Source organism: Neodiprion lecontei, chromosome 4 (genome assembly GCF_021901455.1).
Source record: "Neodiprion lecontei isolate iyNeoLeco1 chromosome 4, iyNeoLeco1.1, whole genome shotgun sequence".
Taxonomy (NCBI): Eukaryota; Metazoa; Arthropoda; class Insecta; order Hymenoptera; family Diprionidae; genus Neodiprion; species Neodiprion lecontei.
This window is the reverse complement of record NC_060263.1, coordinates 15,905,161-15,931,661: the sequence shown is the minus strand read 5'-3', so window position 1 is coordinate 15,931,661 and position 26,501 is coordinate 15,905,161. Positions and strand designations below refer to the sequence as shown.

Below are 26,501 nucleotides of genomic sequence, written 5' to 3'. Positions count from 1 at the left end.
ACTCTACTCCTATTACAAATTATCCGACACGAGAACGGGGTAATTCCAGCCGGTCAAGAAGGCGGAGATATGAGAGGAAGAGGGGTGTCGGCAATCAGCCGCAACCGCCGCAACAGTGAAGCAAATGCGTCGGAAATAGGAAGAAGCGTTCAATTTTCTCGTAGCAGCTGGTTCAATCGTATTTACGAAAAAATGGCTACTTTGAACGGAACGATGGGGGAGGACCGTTGAATTTTGACTGAAAATTTGACGTTTACGAGAACGATCTGTCATATTGTTTTGTCTGTTCCCTGAGTCTCGAGATTCAATATGGCTGCCGTTGATGTAGCAGACGATGCAGAGGGTGACATGTAAATTTTGTAAATAAAATAGTGAAAAAAAGCTTTATTTAATTATAACAATAGTATATTGTAAGTAATAATGAGCGAACGGGAGCAGAAGGATCGAGATAATGATTCCGACCGAATCGACGATGCGGTGGATCCCAGAGTTCAGGTAATGCAGAACCTCCCTATTTTCGCCCTGCTTCACTTTGCGGTATTGACATTTGCTTCGAGTATCGCGTTTTCATCAAACACCGTAGCTTGCCTCGTTAATTCCTTATCACCGCCAATTCGGCGATGATTTTTTGTCCAATGCTACGACCGAAGTCTCGGTATTGTGCGACGGGATAATATGTAATTATGATTTTTTTTTTCTGATCATTTCCAACAATTTCAAAGCATTACAGCACAGTTGCGAAGAAGTGGTATTCTATTTAAAATTATGAGCTAATCCGTGAAAGTAACGATGGATAGAAGACCGACAAGCAAGGTCACGAGTTTAAACAAGATAATTAATGGTCGAGCAAATTGGTACGATTCTGCCGGGAGAACGTTTCAAAGCGGAAGAATTGGCAAGGCACAATTTACCCTGCTTTAAGTACATCCTAACAGATCCTGAAGTTGCAATATTTTTTTATTCTTGTTTCAGATCGAATTGGAGCGTCTCAATACCGCCACAGATGATATAAACAAACTGGAAGTCGACTTAGACGTGAGTAAGACGGTGACAAACTGTTTCTTTGCCCGTCTGAAGGAGAAAACATAAAATGAGCAAATTTCGCTGGCTTTCATTCGTTTTTATTTTACCATCATATTTTGTACAATTCAGCCGTGCTTGAACATACCTGAGAATTGATGCATGAAAGAATTAAGAGGTAGATAGAGAACCTAATGTGTAGAATGATATTGATACACATAATAGTAGCAGGGGACACATAACACAGGTTGGGAACTGCTTGCGACTAGATTTCATTGAGCCAATTAACTCTGATCATGAGCCACAGACAAATGGATAATGGGGGTGTGTGACTCAATCACTGTCGTTGTATTCGAGATAGAAATAGACCAGGAGACGTTTTACATTAAACGTCTGCGCATCACGCACTACATGTTTTATCATTGTTGCGCTTGCAACGACAATCACTTATTCTTCAATGCTGATATAGTTGTGGTCGTTATTTTCAAAACTCTCCTTATTGACGGCTATTTTCAAAACATAATTGAATCCTCTTGATATAAAATATTACTATATCTGGCAGAAAAAGAAAATCTTCTGGCTGTTTCATCTTTGAAAAAATAGACTTCCCAAAAATCATTTCAATCATTGTATTCAATTTATTAGAATTCATACATATAGAGAGGTATATATCATTTTTATACATTTTTTTCATGCCTCGCCAGGAAGCGAGAGCAACTTTTAGGCAGTTACTGTGCGAATCTACAGTGAAGATTGACGCACTTGCTAAAAAGCTCGGCGCTTGTATTGAAAAGTCGCGACCCTATTATGATTCAAGATTCAAGGCAAAAGAGGTACGAAACATTTATTTCCACTTACCACTTTGAATCGTACACTGTTTTACACCATCCTTCATTCTTTTTCCATCCTCAGGCTCTGCAGGAGACGCAAAAGGCAGCGATCAGGTTCGAAAGAGCCAACAGTCAGCACGCCGCCGCCAAAGAAATGGTCTACCTTGCTGAAGAAGGGCTGAGAACAGAAGGCAGATGCTTTGATCACGCTTGGCAGGTAAGGCTATTTTTATCGCCTCTTTTTAATCCTTATGAATATTTTAAGCAACTTTTTTATTTCCAACGTAGGAAATGCTGAACCACGCAACTTCCAGAGTGAACGAATCGGAACACGAAAGAGCATTGTCAGAGGTTGAGCACAGGCAAACAACAGCTGCGTATCACAGAGCAGAGCACAATGTTCAGAGGCTTCAGAGGGAATTAAAACGTGCCATAGCCAAGTCGAGGTATAAGATGATCCCTTTTGGCACTATTTTCAACATTTAATACCGTCAACAGGATTGCTTGTAATATAAAATACAAATTTTTCAACATTTTTTACATATGGTTGGTAGTTTGACGTCGCATGAATTATATGTTATATTGTCACACCATACAAGTGTTTTTTTATATTGACTTGCTCGAAGTATTGGGTTCGAATAGTGAGACTGATTATTATAGATCAAAGTTTGATATTGTATGCTTTGTCTTCGAATTATTACAAAAAAAAAAGATTTGTCTCTCCTATTTTCAAGATTAATTCACAATCTTTACAAACGTAATTGGTAAATTTTTAATCCACCCTTATTTCGAATCCATTATGATGTACTTTTTCCATGCATGCTTATTTACAACGAACTTTGTTTAAATATTGCAACTTTTTATTTTCATATTTTTTTTTTAATCTTGTAATTCTTTGGGATACAGAAAATACTCTTGGTTAGTTATCGTTCTTCAAACTTACCCAATTAATAATTATGTAGTACAATTTTTAGTTACAGATGAATATCAAATCATTGCCTGTTTGAATGCGAAAAAAGTAATTTTTCTGTTTCTCCTCGCAGACATGACGTACTTACACAAAACTAATTACACATGGTGGTAGAATGTTTTCTTTATACCTTTAAATATGTGAATGTAATGTTTTTTTTCATTGATACTTTCTGTCAACCCTAATTATAATTTTTTCTACATTTTTTTAGTAGAACTAGAGTATTTACTGATTATGTTAATGTTGGCAGTATGGGTGCACGCCGCAGCTTACTTCTGATAAACAGTATCGCCTACAGGCACAACTTGCTCATGTTGTAAGTAGGATAGAGTTAATTCTATTTTTTTTTTTCCATATAAGATTTTAACAAAAAAAAAAGAGAGAACCTAAGATTTATTTTGCTAGATGCAAAAATTTTCATTCGCATATTATTAAAAAATCCTTTTATTTCTTTCTTTCTCTCACTTACTTGTTTACTTGCTCGCCCCTGGCTTGTGCAATAAATATATTATTTCATATGCTATTAGTTGAAATGAACATGTATCAAACGTTCCCGTCCATGCTACCAGAAACCCAAACTAAAATCTTGAGCTTACTTTTAAAACTTACTGAAGAAGCGAGGGCTTTGTTGTAGCAATTAGTTCATTCTCATTTAATATATGCCCATAAATTAAAATCGTACTAAGAAATATGATGGAAAAAAATATGGACCGACTAGAAACCAAACGAAATAATCGTTGATTAATAATCTGTGCAGGCCGTACTACGAAATGAAGGCTCAGTTCAACCAAATGCTGGACGAACAAAAATTGCGGGTCGGAATTCTGGAGAGATCGGTAGCTGATGCCAAAATGACATACGCCGAAGCATTGCGGAATTTGGAACGAATTAGCGATGAAATTCACAGGGTATGTCTGGAAATGGTTATGATTTAAACAATTGAATTGAATTTTCTTCGTCCACTAATTGCAGACACGGAAATACGACGGGTCCGATTATCTTGGAAATCGAACCGGAGACTCATCGCATTATTCCTCGAACCAAACGAATACTGCTACACCAACAGACTCGAGCAAAACCGGATCACCAGATAGCACGGATTACACGAGCGATGAGTATTTGAGACTGCCGGAAAGAATGGGACCACATCCTCCCTGCCTGCTGCCGACGAGGGTGAGTATCAGTGGGCGCAAGTATCGCTCGAGAGTGGAAGAGAAAAATTAATGGATTTGGTTTTTTAACAGCCTGATAACGACCCCAATTCAGAATACTTAGGCTTAAGTAATTTGAACCTGTCGTCAACGGAGCCTAGAAAATACATAAAACGAGACAGGCCTCGAAGTATTGCGGCAATGGAAGTGAAACATATCAACGCAATGCCGAACAAGTCGAGCACGTCAACGCCACAGCTATCGGACCTATCGTCGAGTTCGGGAAGAGAAAAAAAGCTGAAAATAATATCGCCCCAGGATTCGGAGAAGAAAAAGAAGGTGAACGGGGTTTTACAAAACGGTGATGAGTGGACGGAAATTAGCCTGAACAATTCACCTGAAGAAAATTGCTACAACAATGAAACTTACTCGGACGAGGATGACCCCATACCCTACAAACCGCTGCCAACTGACTTTAGCCCTGAGGCTGTAAACTCGACGATCCCGGACAGTGTAATTCAGCCGGTTAAAGAGGAACAGATTCGCAAGAAACTAGTTACACAACAATCTTTACCTGCCATATCCAGAGTCCACGACGTCACGATCAACGATGATAAGAAATCGGAGGTTACGAGGAGCCCATCAATGAAAAGTCGAGCCAAACTCGACTCGAGCTTGGCAAACTGGATTTCCAGGAGTTCGGCCGCCGGAGACGCAAGCTGCAGTAGTTCTAGTGAGTAATAATTCGCTGAAAATCCAGAATTTCATGTAAAATCCACTTTGAATTAGTTGATCGATCATGTTTCAATCACGGCAATACTTACATTACTATTTATAAATAATACTACTTACAATACCTACAGAATGAGTGCTCCTTTTCCTTTGTATATTTACAGCTAGTTCAAGCCGTCGACAGTCTTTGGACATCTTGTGGAGTGGTGGGACGGGCGAGCGTGTCAAAGAATTGCTGAATCAAGGAATGATGATGCTCAACATATCCAGCCTAACTGAACGACGATCGAGTGAACCCAAGGCGACTGAAAAGGACAAGGAAAAGGCAGACAAGGCTGAAAAGGCCGAGGCTAAGGGAAAGAAGGTGCCAAGTCCGCTCGAGAAAAGTATGAGTTACCTTAACCCTGAGGAGGAGACGTCTGACAGTGAAAGTCTGGCCAGGTTTGTTCATCTAGAATATAAATAAGCACGGTATGAAATTTCTAAAATGTAATGTCTTCGTTGTTTTACGTTATTTAGTGTTGAAATGCTGACCGAAGATCAGATATCTTCGCTCATGATGGAACAAGATATGAACGTAGTTTGCCAAGAGATCCTTGGTACTCCGTTGGTAGAAGTTTGTCCGTTGCTCCAGCAGCTCCAGGAGCAGCAATAATTCTCATTACGTGAAATCGCTGCGACCAACGAATTGCGACATGATTAAAGAAATTAATTTTTAATAACGATAATTTATTGACCAGACGAAAAAATAGATTGCAATTTGGGGTCTCATTTAAGCTTCTCGTAAAATTCCATTACTTTAATTTGTCCTCTACTATCGTACCTTGTTAACTTATTATTATTATTACTACTATTATAGTGTGCATAATACTTTATTTCAATGGAATTATTTCCTAATCTTATTGTTTCAACACTGCAGTGATGCGTTATAAAACGTTTCAGTGCTGGTCACTTTTCTTTACAGAGTTGAATTCCATTTGTAAATTACTTAAATCATTGATGGTTATCTAACCAATTGTATACAAAGATGTAGCTAAAAATTGAATTCTTTACAAACGAAATTGATAATTTTTTAAACAATGATATATTTATGCCATATCAGTGAAAAATCACCCAAATTTCGACGGGACTCGTTGAAAGATAATATTTTACACTTGACATGTTCAGGCGACGTTGCTGCATTATTGAAAAGTAGCAGAAAAAATGGCATATTTTACCATCACATGATTGTGAACTGCTTGAACACAATGAATTAAAAATGTGTTGGAAACCTCACAAAATTTCTGGTAACTTATGTCTATTACTAGACTAATTAATTAGACGAGAAAAAAAACAGAAGAAATTAATAGGTAAAAATAATAAGTTATAATTTGTATCGGTTGTCTTTTGACGTTTAATTTATGGTATATTTATAGATAGTATACATCGTTGATAAAAAGCAATATAATAATTATAGTCAATGCTAGGTGATCAAATTATGCATTCCTCCGTATTTAGAGGTATATGCCACAAATGTATAAAATATCCAAGTATAACAGATAAATCACAGTTAATTATTAGTCGAGATTGTAAAATTAGGAAATAATTAATATATTGAAAGAAAAAAAATAAAATATTGACGTATGTAGGTATGAATACACTTAAAAATTATTTAATATTTATTTAAGAATTATTATTATGTTCGTTGCACTTCTTTATGCATCACGAGGCAACGTAAATACAAGGGCACGTGCACCAAATATCAAAAAAACCTATGAAATGAATTATGCACGTACACAGTTCCAGTAATTATTACAAGCTAAGTACCCAAAAATGAGTGAGTCCCAGAAGAAATAGAACTAAACACGGCCGTTGTTAGAATAGTTATTGAATTGTGAAAATAAAAGCAAAGAAGAATGAAACTGAGCAAATGATTATCGAACGCATAAATCTGCATCTTGCGATGTAAACGAAATTGAACGATAAAACAATTCAATAAAATAACACTGTGTCAGGTATTTTAGAACACACGAACATACGTTGCAGAAGTCTTCCTACGTTCGAGCAAGCCTTTGAATATTAAAAATTACAAAATTTGAACTTTTCCACTGAATAAACACATAATCTTCAAATTTTTCAATCGTGCAAAAATTCAACGTTGCGATTATTTTTTTTCTTTCCACTATTGCGTCCATATGATAACGGCACTAAATAAACTTCGCCTCTAATAGTAGACTGACAATTTTTAGCTCTACGTTATACATCAATTTAGTCAGATGCTCTGGCATCAAGATTTAACACGGCAGCTATAGATATGGGAATATTCCGAGTGAAAAAAAAGAAAGATGCAAACAAATGATTCAATTCAATTTTTTGTAATTATTTCTTTCTAGTTGTTAGAGTTTGAAATTCGATGTAAGATATTCTTTCCTGTAACGGTTTCATTGAATTCGTGTAAATCGTTCCGTGGAAAAAAAATTCAGTTGGCTTATTGCGCAAGTACTTATTGTAAAACTAGAGAAATTCGTATATCATTTAAAAACACAAGTACCGAAGAAACAAACAGTTCAGCATTTGTTTTCAATATAAATGATATTGCGAGTGAAATTGCTGCTTAATGCCACTCAGCATCTAATAATAATTTTTCACTAGGCAATACTATGACGAAAAAAAATTAATGCAGCCATAAATTAATCTATCATGTATAACGAATTGTAACTATGTATATACATATATGATATTTAGTATCATCACAAAACCTCCCACTAAAAAGTTAAAATTAAATATATTACTATCATATTTAAAGTACAAATAAACAAAAAAAAAAGAATAAGAAAAGTTACTTTTTCACCCTATCCTTTTTTTTTAGTACAACATTAAATACTTAGATACATATATTTAGTATGATTTTGAAATTATATTCTCGGAAATAAAAATGACATACTTACCTAATGTTAAATTACAATGGTATAAATTATTATCTCAAGTCGGCAAATACAATATAACAATATATAGTAATATTATAATGACATATTTTTTCAAATTATTAGCGTGAAAAAGTCCTGTCATGAATTACAAACTATTATGCATTGCGATGATAATCTTGCTGTATATGTATATGTTTGTATATATGTGTGGATAATGTCGCCTCGTTTACGGAGGATCATTACGTAGTGTTTATTGTGCTAATACATTCTGTGTATAATTTTTAGACTAACTTATTTATTATTACGTTCCTTTGGATTGTTTTTGTCAAATTTCATTGCATACCTTTACCTACTATAAATAACTCATCAACATTGAGATTAACATCGGACTAACGGTTTGCACATTACATCAAGTATGTAAAAAATATGTTATAGCATTGTGAGAAATCATGATTAAAAAAAAATTCGTTTCTCACGTTAAATTATTGTACTGCAGCGCTTAAAAAAAATATCATAAGAAAAAAGTTCAAATTTGTCAAGATTCAGTGTAAATAATGAAATAAAAAATGCCACATGCTTATTCATGAATTTTGGCAATTTTCAGTTAGAAGAAGGAATGAGAAATCATAATATTCGCGTGATTTCCTTCAACAAAATTCTCAATAATACAAAGGTATAGTTACCAAAATATTGAATAATGTCGCTGAGCATTCATGAATAGAGTTGAAACATTTGAAGCTATGACATCACTATTGCTGTTCCTTGAGCCAAAGGTGATTTTTTTTTAACGTTTTTTTCTATTCAGTATTACTTTTATATGTAGATGAAATAATAAAATACGATGCACAAAAGTGTAGAGTCGACTCTAAATTATATATACTGCACGTCAGAGGCAAAAATGAAAAGAAACTACACGTACTAAAAATTGCATTCAATATTGTATATACTGTAAATTGTATATAAATTTTGTATATACTGCAAATTTGTATATACTGCACGTCAGAGGCAAAAATGAAAAGAAACTACACGTACTAAAAATTGCATTCAACATTAAACAATCTGGTGTTCAGATTTTCCGATTTGCATTATGAATAATGAGAAATATAAATTTTTCATATGCACCACATGTGCAATATACAGAAATTATAGTAAGCCATAGTCATCGTCATGCGAAGAAAAATGCGTGTTTCTCCCTTTGTTACGAAATATGAAGAATTTTGTTCTTTTCTATTTGATGTGAAAAAAAATGAATAGCTGGAGCAAAGAAAAATATACGAAAAAAAATTTTTCATTTTGGTCAAATTACATTTCTATGATACAAAATACTCTTATTACTTAAAACTTGAAACATACCACCCTAGAATCAACCACATATACATAACATAAAACAAAAAACACGGTGTAAAGAATCGCAATTTATAGAGAGAATAACAATTGCAGTAATGTTTATATCATCTTTGTGTACGCAATCTTCGACCGCGTAAAAAGTATATTTGTATAAATTCTAGGGATAAAGTGTTTTACCTGAGCTTGCTCTTTTTTGCATTGTCAAGATATATGCAAAAGTATTATGTATGCATTCATGTATGCATGGATGTATGTATGTACCATAAGTTTAATGATTATGACAAGTTTATAAAAGAATTTTATCGACCATCTTTATCATACAATCTTACCAACTAATTACTGCGCGCTACTGATAATTGTTGTTAATATTTCTTTTCAATTGAACATAAATTAGAAGGGAGGAAAAAAAGAAAACGAAAATCCAATGAGCAATGAAAAAGGAAGAAAACGATAAAAATAGGTTCTCTCGGTGATGAATGACACTCGATTTTGATAAATGCAAAGTTTGAACGAATAGAATCAATACTTGTGCAAGAATATAATGTCCTATCATCTAAAAATGTACTCTTCCTTTCAATATTATCGAACCTTAAGTAGTATTTGTATTTATTTCTCTCACTTCTTACATTTAATTTAAGTAGTATTATTAATAATAATGAATTACAATAATAATCATAGTGCTCAAAAAACTTAACAAAACAAGCTTTCAATCATAAATTGTTTTAACGAGGCTTTCGCCATTACACCCATTCAAAGTTTCAAGTCTTCCTTCCTCCTTTTACACAACCTTACATCAATTATGTTACTAGCTAATTAACATTGTAATGTCATAAATAATAATAATAATTATTATATTAGTATTTTCTTACGAATCATTTATTTACTTTTCACTACTATTAGACGGTCAGTGTATATGTATATATTTATATATTATAAATATACATATATATAGGTATACAGATATACACAATTGGTAAACATCGAGATGTGTATTCAAGACATTGTTGCCATGATATTATTTTTTCATTCCAAGCCCAACAGAATCCACTTCCTGTTTTTTTCAATGACATTGCCTGTTTTGATTGATCTATTCATTTCTTTATATATTTTCAATCTACTTATGGCGTGCTACGCAAGAGACTCAGCGCAAAGATGCCCTTTGGAATAACGGCCTTTTCTATTTATTTACTTTTTTTAAAATTTTTATTAACGTACGCTGGTACATTTATATTAATATTATATTTTTTTAAATAGAAAATGATTATTATAGATTCTTCTTTGTCTTCTTTGTCTTGTTTTTGTTCTTGTTCTTCTTCTTCTTTTTCTTCTCCTTCTTCTTTGTCGTTATATCTCTATTTCTATGTTATAAATATGAGATGAAGAAATACTTCATGGAAATGCCACTGTTAAGGTTAGATGTATACAAAAGGAAAAAGAAAGAAAAATATTAAAAATTAAATAATGTTTTTTTTTTTTCTTCTCAAACTTCTAATCTAATCTATAATTTCAGTCGAATATACCGATATGAGATATAATATCGAGGAAATTTTTCACTATGGTTTCATCGTGCAACGTGTACAAAGAAATTAGTAACACTCAAAATATCTATGAAATTTGTGGTTTCTTTCATTACTGATAATAACCAAAGGAAATAAGAACAAAAACGAATCTCGAACTACATTTACTATTGATCCCCTCCTTCACTAAAGCTTTCATAGACGTTATGTCGCATTTATGTTCAGCCGTGTCGTCTTGGCAAGTTTTGCGACAACTCTCAGTACGTGAAGGAAGTTTTATAAATTACAAATTTGTAACTGTGTATTTACATCGATCATCAATCGATTTAACTTAACTACGTCAAAGGCTTATGTAAATTCTAAATAATATTATGACTGCTTAAACGTTACAATCTAATGTCACACAAACACTTTGGAGTAGTTATTTCAATTGTTTCTCTGTCCGTCACCGTTTTTTCTTCACCAAACTTAAAAGTGTCGCCCTTTTCGTGTTACACAATATTGTTTCTTTGGCACTTCGCGGCCGATTTTAAAAAGTTTTAAACTTTGAGTTAGATTACATATAAGGTATATTAAACGAATGTCATTAAATTGTTACTACTATTATTAATATAATTACATGGTATACCGCTATCTATCGATTACAGTGAAACCTCGATTATCCGAACTATGACTTCATTCATCCGAACTGTCAATTATCCGAACGTTGGCTGAAAAAATACATTTTTGATGCCAAACATACATTGTTGCTTGCCAAAAAATGTGTAGCAGCTGTTCGTCAATTGATCATGGACCACTATATAAAACCAAAGTGATAAAATAAGCATTCGGTGTTTGAAAGAGGCTCAATACGTATTTAGATGTTTAATATAGACTGTTAGTCAATTTAAATTTGTGTTGTATATATTATCATCCCTCAAAATAAAAATTGATTTTCGGTTATCAGAAATACACTCGATTCCAATTAATTCGCATAACCGAGGTTCTATTGTAATAACAATAAAAAAATGGAAAAATGATGCTACAAGATACTAAAGACGGGGAAAAAATGTACAGAAAAACAAAGTAGTTAATGGCACAGGAAATAATTAAACGTATGTGTAGAGCATGTGTATAATGTTACGTTTATGTTTGATTTTGCGTTCTTTTTTTTCAATATTGGCAACTCGTTGATTTGTTAATTAATTACTTACTATCTTCGTAAAACGAATTTCATTTTTTATCACTCTCTCGCTTATCTAAGTTTACATACGTATTTCCGACTATACAATGTATACGCCTCTAATATTTAGTGTTTTTTGCATTATTTTATGCATCCCTTAAGAATCTCTGACTAGCACATATGACGGATAATATCCATATTTTTTTCCTTTCTACTCGCGTCACGTCAAATAATGTTCTCCACCAAAATCACAATCTTGCAATCTTATCCAAGCCCAATATTACTACAAAACACAGACAACCCAATACACGTGTAACAAAACTCAGTTTGATAAGAATCAGTTTGGATATTGTTTACCTCGATTTTATTCCATTTTAGTTTATGTCTTCTTAATCGAGATTACCAAAACTATTCTTTATGGTGCCTCCTTTTTTTAAATCAACATATTGCACGTACTTTCTCCAAATGATTTTTTGTTTTAGTGTTGTAGTTTTTTTCCCTTTTATGTTTCCATCAATTTTAAATAAATATTAATAAAAATTGTTGAAAATAAAAAATAATTATTATTATGCATCAGTTTTCCAATGTCAATCAAATAATGCCCACACACACAAGCCGCCTAAAAACAATCTAACTACTTCTAATAGTAACTGGTATGTTGAACCATGAACTGTAATTTGACAACGTTACGTCAACATAAAAATAGAAATGAAAGCAAATTAAATTATTTACAAATAAACTGTTCATAATTTGTAAAATATGATCACAACGGAGTATGATTTTCTTCATCATCAACTCAGAGGATTCTTTCAGGAATACAAGACAACACATTTGAAAATCAACAAGAAAGAAAAATAATAGATATTCATAAATCAAAATCATGGCATTATTATAGTCAATGATGCAGCGTCACGCTAGACGACAAAAAAAACCCATTTCAATTTCCGGACGGGGGGGGGATCGGTCCAGCAGGTATGCATTGACAGATGTTACGTATACTTGTAGGTATCCCCATTGAAACCAATCACAACTATGTACGAATTATAAATAACGAGTGCCTTTACGAGTGTCTGTCTGAAAAAAAAACTAATTCCCGTTTTAGTTTTTTTTTGTTCTTTAGAGAAAAATTTGCGTGCAATCCTCCGATAAGGAGAAGTACAAATGTGAGTATCGTATAAGTAGTCCCTAGGGCCTCTTCGAATGTTCAGCATTTTATGTTCATATTAAAACACACAAGGGGTAGAAAAAGGAATTTTAATTTAAACGTTGTGAGTTTAGAGAAACTTTAACCACGCGGAATCGAATGAATATACGTATCATCGTAGGCACGAATTTCCCTTTGTTTACATTTTCCATATATGCATATATACGCTTAGTTCTTTCCTTCCTTTTGTTGTTCTCCAAGATATTTCAATCCCGTTGTTCATGCGGATGACAATGTGTAGAATATAATATCACGAAATACCTTTTGACGATACGAATATGCTATGACAATAATAATAATAATAATAACAATAATAGTCCACAAAAGTAACAAATACAATACTGTAAATTCAAAATTATGAAAATGTTATTTTTAATTATAAATAAGTCACTCGAAAATTGTGTATCGACAGTTTGATATCGGTCGTTTTCCCGGTATCCCTATTTTTTTGATTCACCGCACTAGCGACGATGTCTCTTCTTGTATAAGAATTTCATAACATGAAAGTTCCATTCAGGGATTTGATTTACTGAGATAATTGACGAACAACATTTGCTCATGTTTAGCGCCGAATCGAGCGAATCGTTTGAGTATTGCCACTCTGAGAGTTGTTTGATTGATTATCGGTTAATTTTTATTGTTGTTACGTGGGCTTGCCGGCTGACTATTAGCCTGTTGCGCGCGTTGTATGTATATGTTCAACAGCTTCAATTTACTTCCATATAGTGAGGCGAGATGAGGCATCAGGACTTCTTCGCCTACCGCGGCATGAATTGCGACCATGCAAAAGACCGCGCTTTTGCGCACGGTACTTTCCCTGTCGTCGTAAGCCTGCAATATAAGATAAATTTTTTTTCCAAATTACACCGATCAATTACGCAAAGAATATTGGAAAGACATCACGCATTCGTCTTGAAACATCGAGATCGACTCACCTTTATCAGGCCAGGCATGATTTTCGATAAATGAGGCATTATGGCGTCTGCGCCCCAGTGCTCGACTATCTTGTGAAGCATTTTAATGCCAGCCATATTCTTAGGATACGGTTCAGTCGATATTATCATTTGAATCAGTTTTATTATCTGATCCGGCGGCAGTACGGTTACAATTGTCGCCGCGCACTTCTCCGCAATTCTGAGTACCTGCGATTAAAAAAGAACATACCATTTTATATGGGGAAAAAAAGGAAAAAAAAAGATACAATGGAAAGAAAAACGCACCAAGCGGCAAAAATTTCAAACGGATACTTCACAAAACTAAGAAGCTACAAGTTACAAAATTTGACACAAAGATTGAATATATATAAATCTGATACTTAGCAGGAGAATTTTGAAGAGCCGACAAAAGTGGTTCTAACAGTTACAAAGAAAAAATCCAACTTGATAATCATACTACACATCTGCAATCAGCCGTTCTTTTAGCATCCAATACAGTACACTGATTTTTAATAACTCGTTCGAACCGCCGAATTGCGTATTCGACATGCGGATTAATTCGTAACACACTTGTAGTAATTTACAAGGTAATACATATTGTGCGCAATGTGTAAATGAAATGCAAACAACTACTTCTAGAAAAAACGAATTAACAAACAAACAAACAACACAGATACCTCTAATTGCTTTACCAGGGCTCGACTGCTGCCGGAGGAAGCTTCAGAATTGGGGTCGTCGAATTTGTGAGCTTGCAAAACCTTGAGAACGATCAGTTCGATGAATTTTGAAAACGACTCTGTCAGTTCAGGGCACTTGAGTAGCTCTGTAAGAACCTGAAGTACTTCTATTTGTACTTGTTTATGGGGACTGCCAAGATTTTCCAGCAGTGACCTCAGTAATTTCCTGAAATCGAGAGCAACCGGGAATTACGAACACTATCGCTTGCTTCCCTGTAGCTCAAAGTCTACAATAAACTTACCTGAAGTTATCTTTTAGGTATGGCACATCACCGTCTCTAACGTACGCCTGAAACTCTTGTAGAGATGCGATTTTCTCTGCTTCGTGACCAAAGTTTTCCTGAAGTACCTTCATGAGGTTGTCCAACACTTCAGGCCCTCTGCTCGTTGAATCTGGTGAAGACACCGTGTTTTTTTGGTGTTCTAGCGTTGAAAATAAGGGACAGGCATACAAATTATAGCCAATTTAATGTGAGAGCACAGAGAAAGATTAAGAAATGCTATCAGTTCAAGAGCTGAATCGTGCCGAGAGACTTGTGCGCGTAGATAAATCACCGGGAGATGAAGATGAAGTTTTTGTGCTCTCTGGTTCCGTAAATAACCCCAAGTTTTAGATTTCCACTAGGGTGTCGCAGAATATAAAGACGAATAAATTACCGTGTGTCTTGTATCCGTTGTTTTCCTGCGGCAGCACTGCATCACCGGTGATTGTATCACTCGAGCCGTTCAATGCCACGTTCGTGACGGGTCTGCCTCGCTGCGTAGGAGAAGAAACGGACGACGAGCGTCCCTGAAAAAAGTGTATCCCTTTAATTGACGAACCGCGGTAAGTTCCGGATATTATTTCCGTTGTTTGCCACTAGAATTTCGCTTTACTCACTGAATTCGACAATGCCAGCCCTTCCATTTTCTCTTCCACGTCTGCCATGTTACTGATACCACTATCTTTGCTGGTCGTCGCTTTCTCAAGACGCTCAAAACCGTAATTTTGAATTTCTGCCGTTGTCCGCCTCAACGATCTGCGAAACGGACGACAAATTTGTTGAGATTTCGTTGGGAAAAAATCAGACAGGTGTATTCCCATTTCTATTGAACATATCATGCTACGAGATACTTACTTGTAAACCTCTTCGGGGTTTAAATGGTCGTCATCCATATCGATATCAGTCTCAACTCTTGTTCGAGCTGGGGAATGAGGCATTCTTGAAGGCGGAGTGCCGGGAGAAACTGGATTACTAGATCCGGATGATCTTCTGAGGTGATTTTGGACCAGGGTCAATGCTGCTTCCTAAAATACAGTCATAATTACTCAAGAAACACGAATGCGATCGTGACTTGGAAATCGAATGCGACTCCCGTTTGTTCAGTTACTAAATACAGCGGAACGATCGTCGCGACTTACTTGGTAAGGTTTTGGTAAATCAGAGAGTATCATTGTCACTTGAGGTGTATTCAAATTGTAAAGTGCTATAACTGCGTTTTGAGCGTGCCTCCTGACATCCTGACTCTTCATGTCGTTTGTCCAATCCAACAATCTTGCTAGAGCCGAGGCTGCGGAACTATTTAAAGCCGACGGTACGGCCGTGTCGGCGATCTGCGATATGAAAGTGAGAGTGGCTACTTTGACCCGAGAATTTGGTGTCTGTGTAGGGTCAGTCAAGAAGCGTAATACTGTAGGCAAGAGTTGTTCTCCTGGGAATTGTTCTCTGTGAGCGAAAAAAAAATTAAATCTATTAATATGATCAATAAACTTTACGATCAACATAATCGTTTTATCACAAAACAAGCTTCTTACTTTACAACGTCCAAGGTTTTGTGAATTTTAGTTTGTATCGAGCCAAGCAAATCCGTTCCAAGTTTATTCAAAAGCCGGGCGCACAACACGTATAACCAATCGCCTAAATCTTCGCTGTGACTCTCGATCAGATCGTTCAACGTATCCAGGAATAAACTCAACACTTTAGTATAGGAGTCCATGAACATTTTCGCAAATATATCCGTTATTTTTCGCAATTCCGTCGCCGTCAACGTATTTCCATTTGCTAAAAAATGCTGAAGACCAAGCAGGCCTTCTTTACGATCGCCCCAATGCTTGCGACCACAATTTTCAATGATTTCTTTAATATCCTGCAAAGAAAAGTGGGTAAAAATCAGACTTTGGTAACCGTTTAATTTCAGGTATACTTTCAAGGTGTTGCATTGTGCCTTAGTCTCAATAATATTTTTTTGTTCATTATCGTGATCTGTTTTTATTGATAACAGTATGAAAAACGGTTGTGGATCAGAGAAATAAAAGGTAATGTAAGCAGAACAGCTAGAAAACATTGAAATAGAGTAAGTTGAATAGAGGAACGATTCCAACGTTAAGAATAGTTTGGATAATTATTCAATTTCCATTTCGTCTTTGTCTAGGAAAAATAACGTGCTCGCTACAGGTAATTTTTGAATAGTTCCAAAAGATACTCCTTACTTTGAATTTCAAATGTATCACAGATAATCGATGAAGAATGGGGAAAGTATAAACTTTAGCAAAAAAAGAAAGAAAAAGACACAAAAAATAAACAAACCAATAACAGACAACAAACCTTAGGGATAGATTGATCCCACAAATCGCGATACAATCTTTGTTGTGATCCGCTCCATGAAAACGACTAACGAATGCATTGGACGAATGGAAGGGGCGAACAGGTCACAGCGAACGAAGTCACAGCAAACGCATCGTCACATTAGTCCCAACCAAACAATCACGCCACAACAGAATAACAAAAAAAAAAAAAACCAAACATGCATTAGCCACATTTATTAATGCACGTCAAGCTTCAAAATATAATTTTTACCTATATTATCTCTGTACTCTTTCTTTTCTCCCATCTACGATGATTGACAAGAAACATTCAACTATACATAAAGGTTCTTCAGGAAAGTAACGACAGAATTAATAGACGAAGGGAAGGTAATTACAAAATTGAAAAAAGAGAAGAGAAAAACCGAGTAATCGAGTATTGAAATCAAAAGAAGACAGAGAGAATCAGGGCGTCTGATGACATGAAATATAAAAATCACATGTTTATTATTATTATTAATGACAATGACAATGGCGTATATATGATGTACAAACGAGTAGTCACTGAACTTTACATCTATGTTAATATTGTCTGAACCTTTAATTTTGCTCTAGCATCCAAGAGTTCAGAAAAAGAAACTGATGTTATGATGTTTAAATTACTCACTTCGCTCGGCCGCCGAAAACTGTCCATGCTGCGCTCCGAGCAAATGCTGTTGGTTTCGCTGTCGTCGCTGTGATCCCCTTTGCCTCTTGGAGTTCTGGTGTAACTATCAATACTGTCGAATGTTAGAGCATCGGCAAGAGCTGATTCCGCCTCTCGCGATTGTTGGAGCATTTTTTGCGCCATAACCGGCCTAGTCGGAGGCCTGTCGGTGGGAGACATGTGAAGATTTCGATCTCTGAAATCCAGACAAGACGAAATATTTCTTTGAAAACTTTTGTTCATCGATCATTGATGCCTTTTCTTTTTTACTCCAATTTACGATAGATGTTACCCACCGTAATTTACTTCCGAAACTTCTTTCCATTCCAAAACGCTGCGGACTCGGTTCTCTGCTGTTTCCGGTACTTCTTATTCCCTGTCCGGACAATCTTCTCGGTCTTGCCATAAGAGACTCTCCCCCTTCCCTGTTGTACGTCGCGTAGCTCAATCTCGAAGATGGTGAGCCAGATCTGCTGTTGGCTGTAATTGGAGGAAAAACGGAAACGGTTTAAAGCAATTAAAAATACAGCTAGGCATAATACAATTAATCGAAATTCGCTTACGTTGAGATTGCGACACTCCTGCAACCCGTGTTCTAGTTCTCGCCATTCTTTCCGGACTGGCGACAGCACTTTGCGGATCCGGAGATTTGGCTGGTCGAGCTAAGCAGGATTGAAAAAAAGAAACTATAACCATTTATTGCCAGATACGGACAAGAAAACTGTTTTCGAATCGAACCATGGGGTAAAAAAAATGTGAAGGCCACAACTGGATCTATACCTGATTTTCCTCGCTGATTACTAATATCATTATCTGGGATCCAGAGCAGCGACAACGGCAGCATGATATTAAAAATGTGATAAAAGTACAGCTTACATAGTTAATATATATGTACATACATCTTTATTTAGTTCGAATCTGGGCATCAGAATAAGGTTACATGCGCAATTGTTTCAGGAAAATAAGGACGTAGTAAAACATACAATCGTAGAAATCAATAGTGAAAACGAGGATAAAAGCGGTATAAGAAGATTAAATAAGATAAAGTAAAGAGCACAATTGAGCATACGGAAATCGTGAAAATGTACAATGTAGGAAAATATATAATCGTAGACAGTAATAGCGAGGGTAGGAATGAAAGGAGACTATTAAGGAAAACGAAATGACTTAAGATACACAGCCGTACTTACAATCGTAAACACAGGTCAGTAGTAAGGAAAACTAAAAATTTGTTACCACAATCACTTACGTAGCGTTGCTTTATGACGATACATGTTTGCGTAAACCATTCTCGCCTTGGCTCGTTGAGCTGCTTGTAGATCTATCGCACTTGTCGATCTGGCGTCAGGTGTTATGCGGCCTAGAGAAGAGATGTGTCAAGATTTTTAGATTTACTCTTGGTGCCAGGATCGAGACAAAAGCGGAATATAACATGCCGAATAATTTACTGGGAATTATCGGGTGTACAGATAACATTGACATTATTTCTTTACCTCCAAGCTTCTCAAACTGTTAAGGACTCTTATTCACCTTGCGCGATGAATCGAAATAAGAATTAAAGATGTAACAAACCAACGTACGTTGACGGATAAAAATATAATACAGATAAATTTTCTACTACTTATAAATCAAAGAAAAGCGATCGAAAATATAAATTTCGTCTAAAAAAAGTAGGTAAATACATAAAAAGGGATAAAATAATGTTAGATTAATGGAAGGAAAGAGTGATCTACACAAGTCAATTAGCAGGTTACATAATTTATAGGCGTGAAATTGTTTTTTTGTCAATTTAATTACAATGATTATCAGTAGGTCTTTGTAGAATAGGAATTCCAGACTGACGATACGATCTAGGCAAAGACGGAGTCCTTCTCAGAGGGCCATGCAATCCTGCCTGACCATGGTGTAAGTTTTCTGTACTACCTTTATGTTACAATATAAGGTAATAAAAGTCCAAAAGCAGCATGTAAGAAAAAACCGTAATTCTTTTAGTTTAGAAAAACCCACTGATCCGTGATTGTCGTGCGCACAGCTAGATATTCAGAATAATGAATGGGCGAGAAAAAAGTGTTCATCATTATTTTTACATCGATTTGACCTCCCACAAATACTTGAGGACTTTTTTTTCTTTCTTTTTAAAACAATGTTTTTTTTTTGCCCGGAGAGGAAAACGTCTCTTTATTAACATCCAATTCTTTCTACAGAGTTTTACATTTTACCTGCAGCGCTGAGTGTCGGTCTAGGAACCCTTGGACTGATGCTGGTAGATCTGCCAACTAGACTGTTGATACTGCCACTGTTACTCAGAGACATGAGCGATCTTTTATAACTGGCATCCAAGCTCTTGAGCAAAACCTCAGCCTGTTCCGGAAAATGTTCTTGGAATGCCCAGTAAGATCTGTTGGAGAAAAAAATTAACATCACAGGCATGAGAATAACAACAAAAAAAAAAAAATATAAGAAAGACATCAATTTTTGCAATTTACTTTCTCGCCGCTGCTCTGGCATCGGCGTCTGAATCAGCGATGCCTTTTTTAACGGCTTCTTGTAAAGCGGCTACATGTCTCTGAAGCACATTCGTAGCCCAGCACTGAAGTATCAGGTGAAGAAACTCGCAAGACGCCCTTCTGATATCTTTGCTTTTGCTGTTCATACTGGCCGTAATTATCGGTATGTATCTGGGACTGTGGGTGTGCTGCAAAATGAATCGTACAGCAACAGCGCCGGAAGTCGCCATGACCTGAAATGACCACATTACGTATGAAAATAGTGAAGAAGTTGGGAAAATTCAGCAGATGTGAACTCAAGGCTATTAAACGTAGTTAAAAACGATGCTCTGCAGGATAAAAGAGTGGAAATAATGACCCGATAATTAGATTCCATGTCGAGCGACTCTGCGTGTTGTTAACGAGCGACATTGCGCTAATGCCATAAAGAGAAACGGTTTCAAATGAGTAAAAATATAACCTTGAACAATTAGCTGTATGTACACACACACACACACACACACACACGTTTACTCTAAGAGACTCTCTTACCTTGGCGCTGTTGGGTATGAGATTGATAAGCGTTGGCAATACACATTCTCCAAAACTGGCAAACTTATTTTTGAGTTGATAGCTCAGGAAGGCAACTGTTATAGCCGCTTCCTTGACAACCTGCGATCTCAGATCCATGCATGCTGCTTCAAACGATCTTTGGACATTCTTCAGGCACTCTGTGAAATTGTCGAAATTAGCCCCACCGGCTATCAATATACCACGCAGTTTCTTCATCTGGAAAATGAAACGATCTGTTCAGCACTTTGTGTCGACTTTGTCTTTTCGGTTTTTTATGCGATTTTTCTTTTGATCGCCAAACTTACGCTCTCATTTCTCTGCTTCCAATCTTTTTTATCGTCACCTACTACATCCTTAATGCTCTTCATTTGTTCCTCCAAATCTTTTGCGGAGAATAACTTCACTGCCGGTACATCCTCAAACGCGTTGAGGAAAGATTCTTCGTCGATAGCGCCAGCTTGGCCTGAAGAAATTTTTGCATTTCTAATTAGGAAACCGTTTTAGCAAAGTACAAAATTGTGCCTAACCATAATTTTTTCCGTGACCTGATAATAATTGATCGTGTCGATGTGTCAGCAATTTATGGAAAGGTGAGGAGAAAAACACAAAAAGCATCAAAGCGTGACAAGTGATGAAATTTGATATGACAAAGATTGCATTATGTGCAAATACTTCTTAATTCAAAGAAAAATAAAAATACTGTGGTCCAAGATTTTTGAGAATCGTTCCAAAAACAAATGTAGATGTGTGAATAAGACGTGTAGAATGACGATGTAGACGGATGCTTTCGGCTTTGTCGGTATTTGAATGATTTTTTGTCAACCGACAGAATAATTTGACCTTTCATTGATTGGTCAAGAATTTAATCCGCTAAAATTTTTAACAGTCTAAAGTAAAGACTAAAAATACGTAGTTCAACTTCCACTAACAAACAAATGTTTGATCTTGACACAATTTCAAACTGGACGAAACTATTTTGTTCGGTTGATACTATATTATGGTGGCTATAACGTTTAAAAACTCCTTGAATCAATTTGACAGTAGAACTTTATTCAGCAATTATTTTTTTTAAGATAAAAAAAATATAAAGCAGCGTTTTCTATTTCCTCGTGTCAAATAAAACGAACAATTTGATACATTAGGTTGAGAAACTGGATACTTTTTATAATCTCTGTACTCTAATAAATACGACGTAATTAATTATAATCAATCGGTATGTATCTATTTACAAATTCGTTCTCAACATCCAATAACGTTAACAAAAATAAAACCTCAATGCTAATCGGCACTACCTTTACAGTTTATAAGCCACCATAATGAACGATACTACATTCAATGACAATAATAATACTTATGACAGGGATATAAATGTTTTGCTAAGTTTTTTTTATTTTGCAATAATAATAGGTACCTGCCGCTGATTTTGCGGATGAACTGTATTTTAGAGGTGCCCTTTTCGTCGTAGACGTTGTACTACCAGGCGGAGCTGTGTTATACAGGGGAATAGTTAGCAGGCTTGCATCAATCGCTATTAATTTTATCTTTTTTATTTAGTTTTATTCAATTTCGATAAGCAGTAAGATTGCACTTGTTTTTGCTTCATCACATGTACGAATCAGTCTGATCAACTTCTAATAATTTGATCAAATCTTAAGATTAGATCAAACTACTCTATGTAGCGCTAAAATTCAAGTTGAACATAATTTTCTCTCAGATAATTGCGAAATAAATACGAAGGGTAAGAATTCTCGACCTCGTGGATAATATATTATTGAATCTTGGTGAGCGGTCAATTATATGTATAACGTATTTTTTGTTAACGTTTCGGCCCGGATATGGGCCCTCCTCAGAACGATTCATTTATTTAACTGTCAAGAACAAAATACATTTTTTATAAGAAAAGTACAATCAGACATTAAATACTATAGATGTAATACTCTTAAGGCTATTGTATATTATAGGTTGGTGAGTACAAATTAATTAATTGTTAAAAAAGATAGGCTTAGAGAGTAATTTACCTTTTTATAGGAAGAGGATTAAGATACAAGTCGAATTCATAAAATACAATTTGTCGAGCCAAAGTTCTTCGAGTAACAGTAGTCATTGTCGGCTCCTCCGGTTGTTTAAAGTGTAGGAGTTACAAATTGGAGGTAATTAATTAAAAAAACTATGTATCATCACTGTCTATATGTCAATGTATTAAAAAAAGTTTTAAAGAAAGGTTTTTATAGCAGTCGAATTAGTTTACGCAATATCCAAGAAAGTGGTATTGGGATCTTTATGACCCTGTTCTCCATGTCTAACAAAAATTTTGTTGAACCGATTGGGTCAACTGGTGAATAACGACTGATGGGAGAAACAAATATGACCCACAGTGAAGGTGAACCAGATATAAACATATATAAGAAAAAAACAAAGAAATTATGTAAAAAAGCTGTGCCATGGGGACAATAATTTTATGTGTATAGTTAAGGTTAAACAATGTGTGATATGTGGGCGGAGATTAGCGGTTTGTAAATATTGCTAAGATGTTCAACATCTTGTCTGAGGTTAACGGAATTAGTGTGTCCTACAATATTGCACATTTCTAGTAATAACCTTTTATAATAATTAGGTTCTTCACAGAGGATGTTTGTATTGTCATAGCTAAAAGTATGTTGTTTATTGGTCACATGTTTTGTTAGAGCAGTGTGACGTTCTTCATTCTCATGTACATTGCGTTGATGTTCTTTGATTCTGGTGTTTAGATGGCGGCCAGTTTGTCCGATATAAACTTGATTGCAATCATTGCAAGGTATTTTGTACACAACATTGAATCGTTTGCCCATGGGGATCTTATCTTTTCCCGAATCAAAGACTATTTGTAAGTCTTTTGAATTTTTTCCCACAAACTTGACATTATGTTTAGTAAACAGACGGTTCAGTGACTCAAAGAGACCAGATACATATGGGATGGGAATAAATGTAGTGGCAGATCCATTGTTGTCGTCTGCGGGAGCAGAGTCAATATTATTGTCAAGTAAGTTGTTGATATGGGAGCGGCTCTTATTTATATGTTTGTGTAATAGTGTAATAGGCCGTAAGGATAATCATTCCATCTTGAAATATTATATATGAGTGACAAATTTTTTTCATGGAATTCTATACTTGATAATTTGATGGCTCGGTCAACAAGATTAAAGATGGTACCTATCTTGTAGGACATCGGGTGGTGGGAATTAAAATTCAAATATCTTTGAGACCAGGTTTTTTTGTGGAATCAATCTGTTTTGATTTTAGTGTTGTTGTGTATCAGCAATAAATCTAGGAAATTGATGGCGTTATTATCTTCTATTTCAATGGTGAATTGTAGTCCTGGATAATATTGGTTGAAAATATTCAGTGTGTAATCTATTTTTTCTTTAGGGACTGCAGCTAGAATATCGTCAACATATCGGAAGTAGAAGGGTAAATCAAAATCTAGATTGCTAATGCATGACCTTTCTAGGTCTTCCATCACAAGATCTGATAGGATGGGAGAGAGAGGGGATCCCATGGGCAACCCGAATTGTTGTGCATATGTGTCATTGTTAAATTTAAAGATTGCCGAATCGAAACAAATATTTAAGGCTTTAACTGGTTCACTGAGTGGAATTGGGATCTTTTTATCTAGAGAGGCCCAACGGTTATTTACTGCGTGCATAGCAAGGTCTGTCGGAACATTGGTGAAAAGAGATATTACATCTAGCGATATTAAAATGTAGTTGTCTGGAATAATCAATTTTTTTATTGTTTCAACTAAAGTAAAGCTATCTTTGACTCTGGAGGTGGGGGGGTCTATTTACTAAACATAATGTCAAGTTTGTGGGAAAAAATTCAAAAGACTTACAAATAGTCTTTGATTCGGGAAAAGATAGGATCCCCATGGGCAAACGATTCAATGTTGTGTACAAAATACCTTGCAATGATTGCAATCAAGTTTATATCGGACAAACTGGCCGCCATCTAAACACCAGAATCAAAGAACATCAACGCAATGTACATGAGAATGAAGAACGTCACACTGCTCTAACAAAACATGTGACCAATAAACAACATACTTTTAGCTATGACAATACAAACATCCTCTGTGAAGAACCTAATTATTATAAAAGGTTATTACTAGAAATGTGCAATATTGTAGGACACACTAATTCTGTTAACCTCAGACAAGATGTTGAACATCTTAGCAATATTTACAAACCGCTAATCTCCGCCCACATATCACACATTGTTTAACCTTAACTATACACATAAAATTATTGTCCCCATGGCACAGCTTTTTTACATAATTTCTTTGTTTTTTTCTTATATATGTTTATATCTGGTTCACCTTCACTGTGGGTCATATTTGTTTCTCCCATCAGTCGTTATTCACCAGTTGACCCAATCGGTTCAACAAAATTTTTGTTAGACATGGAGAACAGGGTCATAAAGATCCCAATACCACTTTCTTGGACATTGCGTAAACTAATTCGACTGCTATAAAAACCTTTCTTTAAAACTTTTTTTAATACATTGACATATAGACAGTGATGATACATAGTTTTTTTAATTAATTACCTCCAATTTGTAACTCCTACACTTTAAACAACCGGAGGAGCCGACAATGACTACTGTTACTCGAAGAACTTTGGCTCGACAAATTGTATTTTATGAATTCGACTTGTATCTTAATCCTCTTCCTATAAAAAGGTAAATTACTCTCTAAGCCTATCTTTTTTAACAATTAATCAATTTGTACTCACCAACCTATAATATACAATAGCCTTAAGAGTATTACATCTATAGTATTTAATGTCTGATTGTACTTTTCTTATAAAAAATGTATTTTGTTCTTGACAGTTAAATAAATTAATCGTTCTGAGGAGGGCCCATATCCGGGCCGAAACGTTAATAAAAAATACGTTATACATATAATTGACCGCTCACCAAGATTCAATAACATATTGCGAAATAAAGTTACTTTGCAGAAAATAAATTCTACTTTTCACTCAGTACAATTTCTCTAAATATTTTCTTCAGCCGTTAATCAACGTCAGCGTATGATTGACATTAAAGCATGCTTCAAATAAACCATGCCAAAACTAGAAACAATATACTATTAAACCCACAAATTGTTGTAAAAAACCTGAGATACGAATTAAAAAAATCGATCAGAATCGTTTCTCTGAGTTACATAACGACGAATATTTGTGGATACTAAGTTAATAGCAATCAATGTAGTAGCGATGATGCGAGGTAAGAAATACGATAGCAGAGCGTGCTCACAGAGATGCGTAATGAATACAAATGCAAACAACTCTAACAACTTTCGTGACTGCTTGATGAATATATGATCAAATTTTATTTGCCGTAATAACAAGTATCGACAACGGAATAAAAAAATACCTGGAGTTGATTGCACGGATTTGGCGGGTCCAAACTGTCCTCGCTTTTGCACGGCGCTTGTTGATCTTTTCACAGGAGCGGATTTGATCTGAGTGGAAAAAAATTTGGCAATTATTGATGGAATAACGGGGAAAAATGTGCACCAATTTCATAAATCAATCGTTTGAAAAAAGAAATGAGATTTCACTTACCGCTCGGTCTGTTTCATCTTCGTCTTTCATTGCTGAAACAAATCCAAGTGAAAAATATTAAA

General features: G+C 35.3%; 2 protein-coding genes across 21 annotated transcripts in view; one reads left to right on the top strand and one right to left on the bottom strand.

Annotated features, from left to right (window-relative positions):
* The first annotated feature begins 91 nt into the window (after positions 1-91).
* Positions 92-7,145, top strand: LOC107220313. Of its 3 annotated transcripts, none has more exons than XM_015658861.2 (11): positions 92-495; positions 973-1,035; positions 1,725-1,853; positions 1,933-2,067; positions 2,139-2,296; positions 3,071-3,136; positions 3,578-3,728; positions 3,793-3,993; positions 4,065-4,704; positions 4,868-5,144; positions 5,223-7,145. In XM_015658861.2, exons 1-11 carry the CDS (start codon positions 421-423, stop codon positions 5,356-5,358), a joined length of 2,031 nt encoding a protein of 676 aa, XP_015514347.1. In that variant the 5' UTR covers positions 92-420; the 3' UTR covers positions 5,359-7,145. The 3 variants fall into 3 exon arrangements, with proteins under 3 accessions (XP_015514347.1, XP_015514348.1, XP_046594603.1); XM_046738647.1 differs by lacking the exon at positions 92-495 and adding an exon at positions 770-895; XM_015658862.2 differs by lacking the exon at positions 3,071-3,136.
* Positions 7,146-10,293: 3,148 nt separating this feature from the next.
* The window catches only part of LOC107220306 (CLIP-associating protein 1-A), a 28,255-nt gene continuing 12,047 nt past the window's right edge, over positions 10,294-26,501 (bottom strand). For 6 of the 18 annotated variants that reach the window (XM_046738628.1, XM_046738629.1, XM_046738630.1 and 3 more), the window contains 23 exons: positions 26,440-26,471; positions 26,249-26,336; positions 22,251-22,325; positions 21,145-21,302; positions 20,819-21,055; positions 20,267-20,520; positions 20,000-20,178; positions 19,578-19,703; positions 19,030-19,140; positions 18,561-18,593; positions 18,344-18,442; positions 18,077-18,260; positions 17,742-17,976; positions 17,097-17,162; positions 16,307-16,638; positions 15,914-16,217; positions 15,630-15,799; positions 15,392-15,530; positions 15,169-15,301; positions 14,754-14,934; positions 14,452-14,677; positions 13,775-13,981; positions 10,294-13,673 (listed from right to left, as the gene is read on the bottom strand). In XM_046738628.1, the coding sequence (XP_046594584.1) occupies positions 13,467-13,673; positions 13,775-13,981; positions 14,452-14,677; positions 14,754-14,934; positions 15,169-15,301; positions 15,392-15,530; positions 15,630-15,799; positions 15,914-16,217; positions 16,307-16,638; positions 17,097-17,162; positions 17,742-17,976; positions 18,077-18,260; positions 18,344-18,442; positions 18,561-18,593; positions 19,030-19,140; positions 19,578-19,703; positions 20,000-20,178; positions 20,267-20,520; positions 20,819-21,055; positions 21,145-21,302; positions 22,251-22,325; positions 26,249-26,336; positions 26,440-26,471 (3,776 nt within the window). In that variant the 3' untranslated portion in view covers positions 10,294-13,466. The remainder of the gene's footprint in view (positions 13,674-13,774; positions 13,982-14,451; positions 14,678-14,753; positions 14,935-15,168; positions 15,302-15,391; positions 15,531-15,629; positions 15,800-15,913; positions 16,218-16,306; positions 16,639-17,096; positions 17,163-17,741; positions 17,977-18,076; positions 18,261-18,343; positions 18,443-18,560; positions 18,594-19,029; positions 19,141-19,577; positions 19,704-19,999; positions 20,179-20,266; positions 20,521-20,818; positions 21,056-21,144; positions 21,303-22,250; positions 22,326-26,248; positions 26,337-26,439; positions 26,472-26,501) is intronic. The other 12 variants (XM_046738636.1, XM_046738637.1, XM_046738631.1 and 9 more) reach the window with 12 other exon arrangements.

What these genes read in the sequence shown, in the direction of transcription:
- LOC107220313 (XM_015658861.2), top strand. Translation starts at nt 421, where the DNA reads ATGAGCGAACGGGAGCAGAAGGATCGAGATAATGATTCCGACCGAATC. An exon ending in AACTGGAAGTCGACTTAGAC is followed by an intron (nt 1,036 to 1,724) that starts GTGAGTAAGACG and finishes ATGCCTCGCCAG; the next exon opens with GAAGCGAGAGCAACTTTTAG. An exon ending in AGGCACAACTTGCTCATGTT is followed by an intron (nt 3,137 to 3,577) that starts GTAAGTAGGATA and finishes TAATCTGTGCAG; the next exon opens with GCCGTACTACGAAATGAAGG.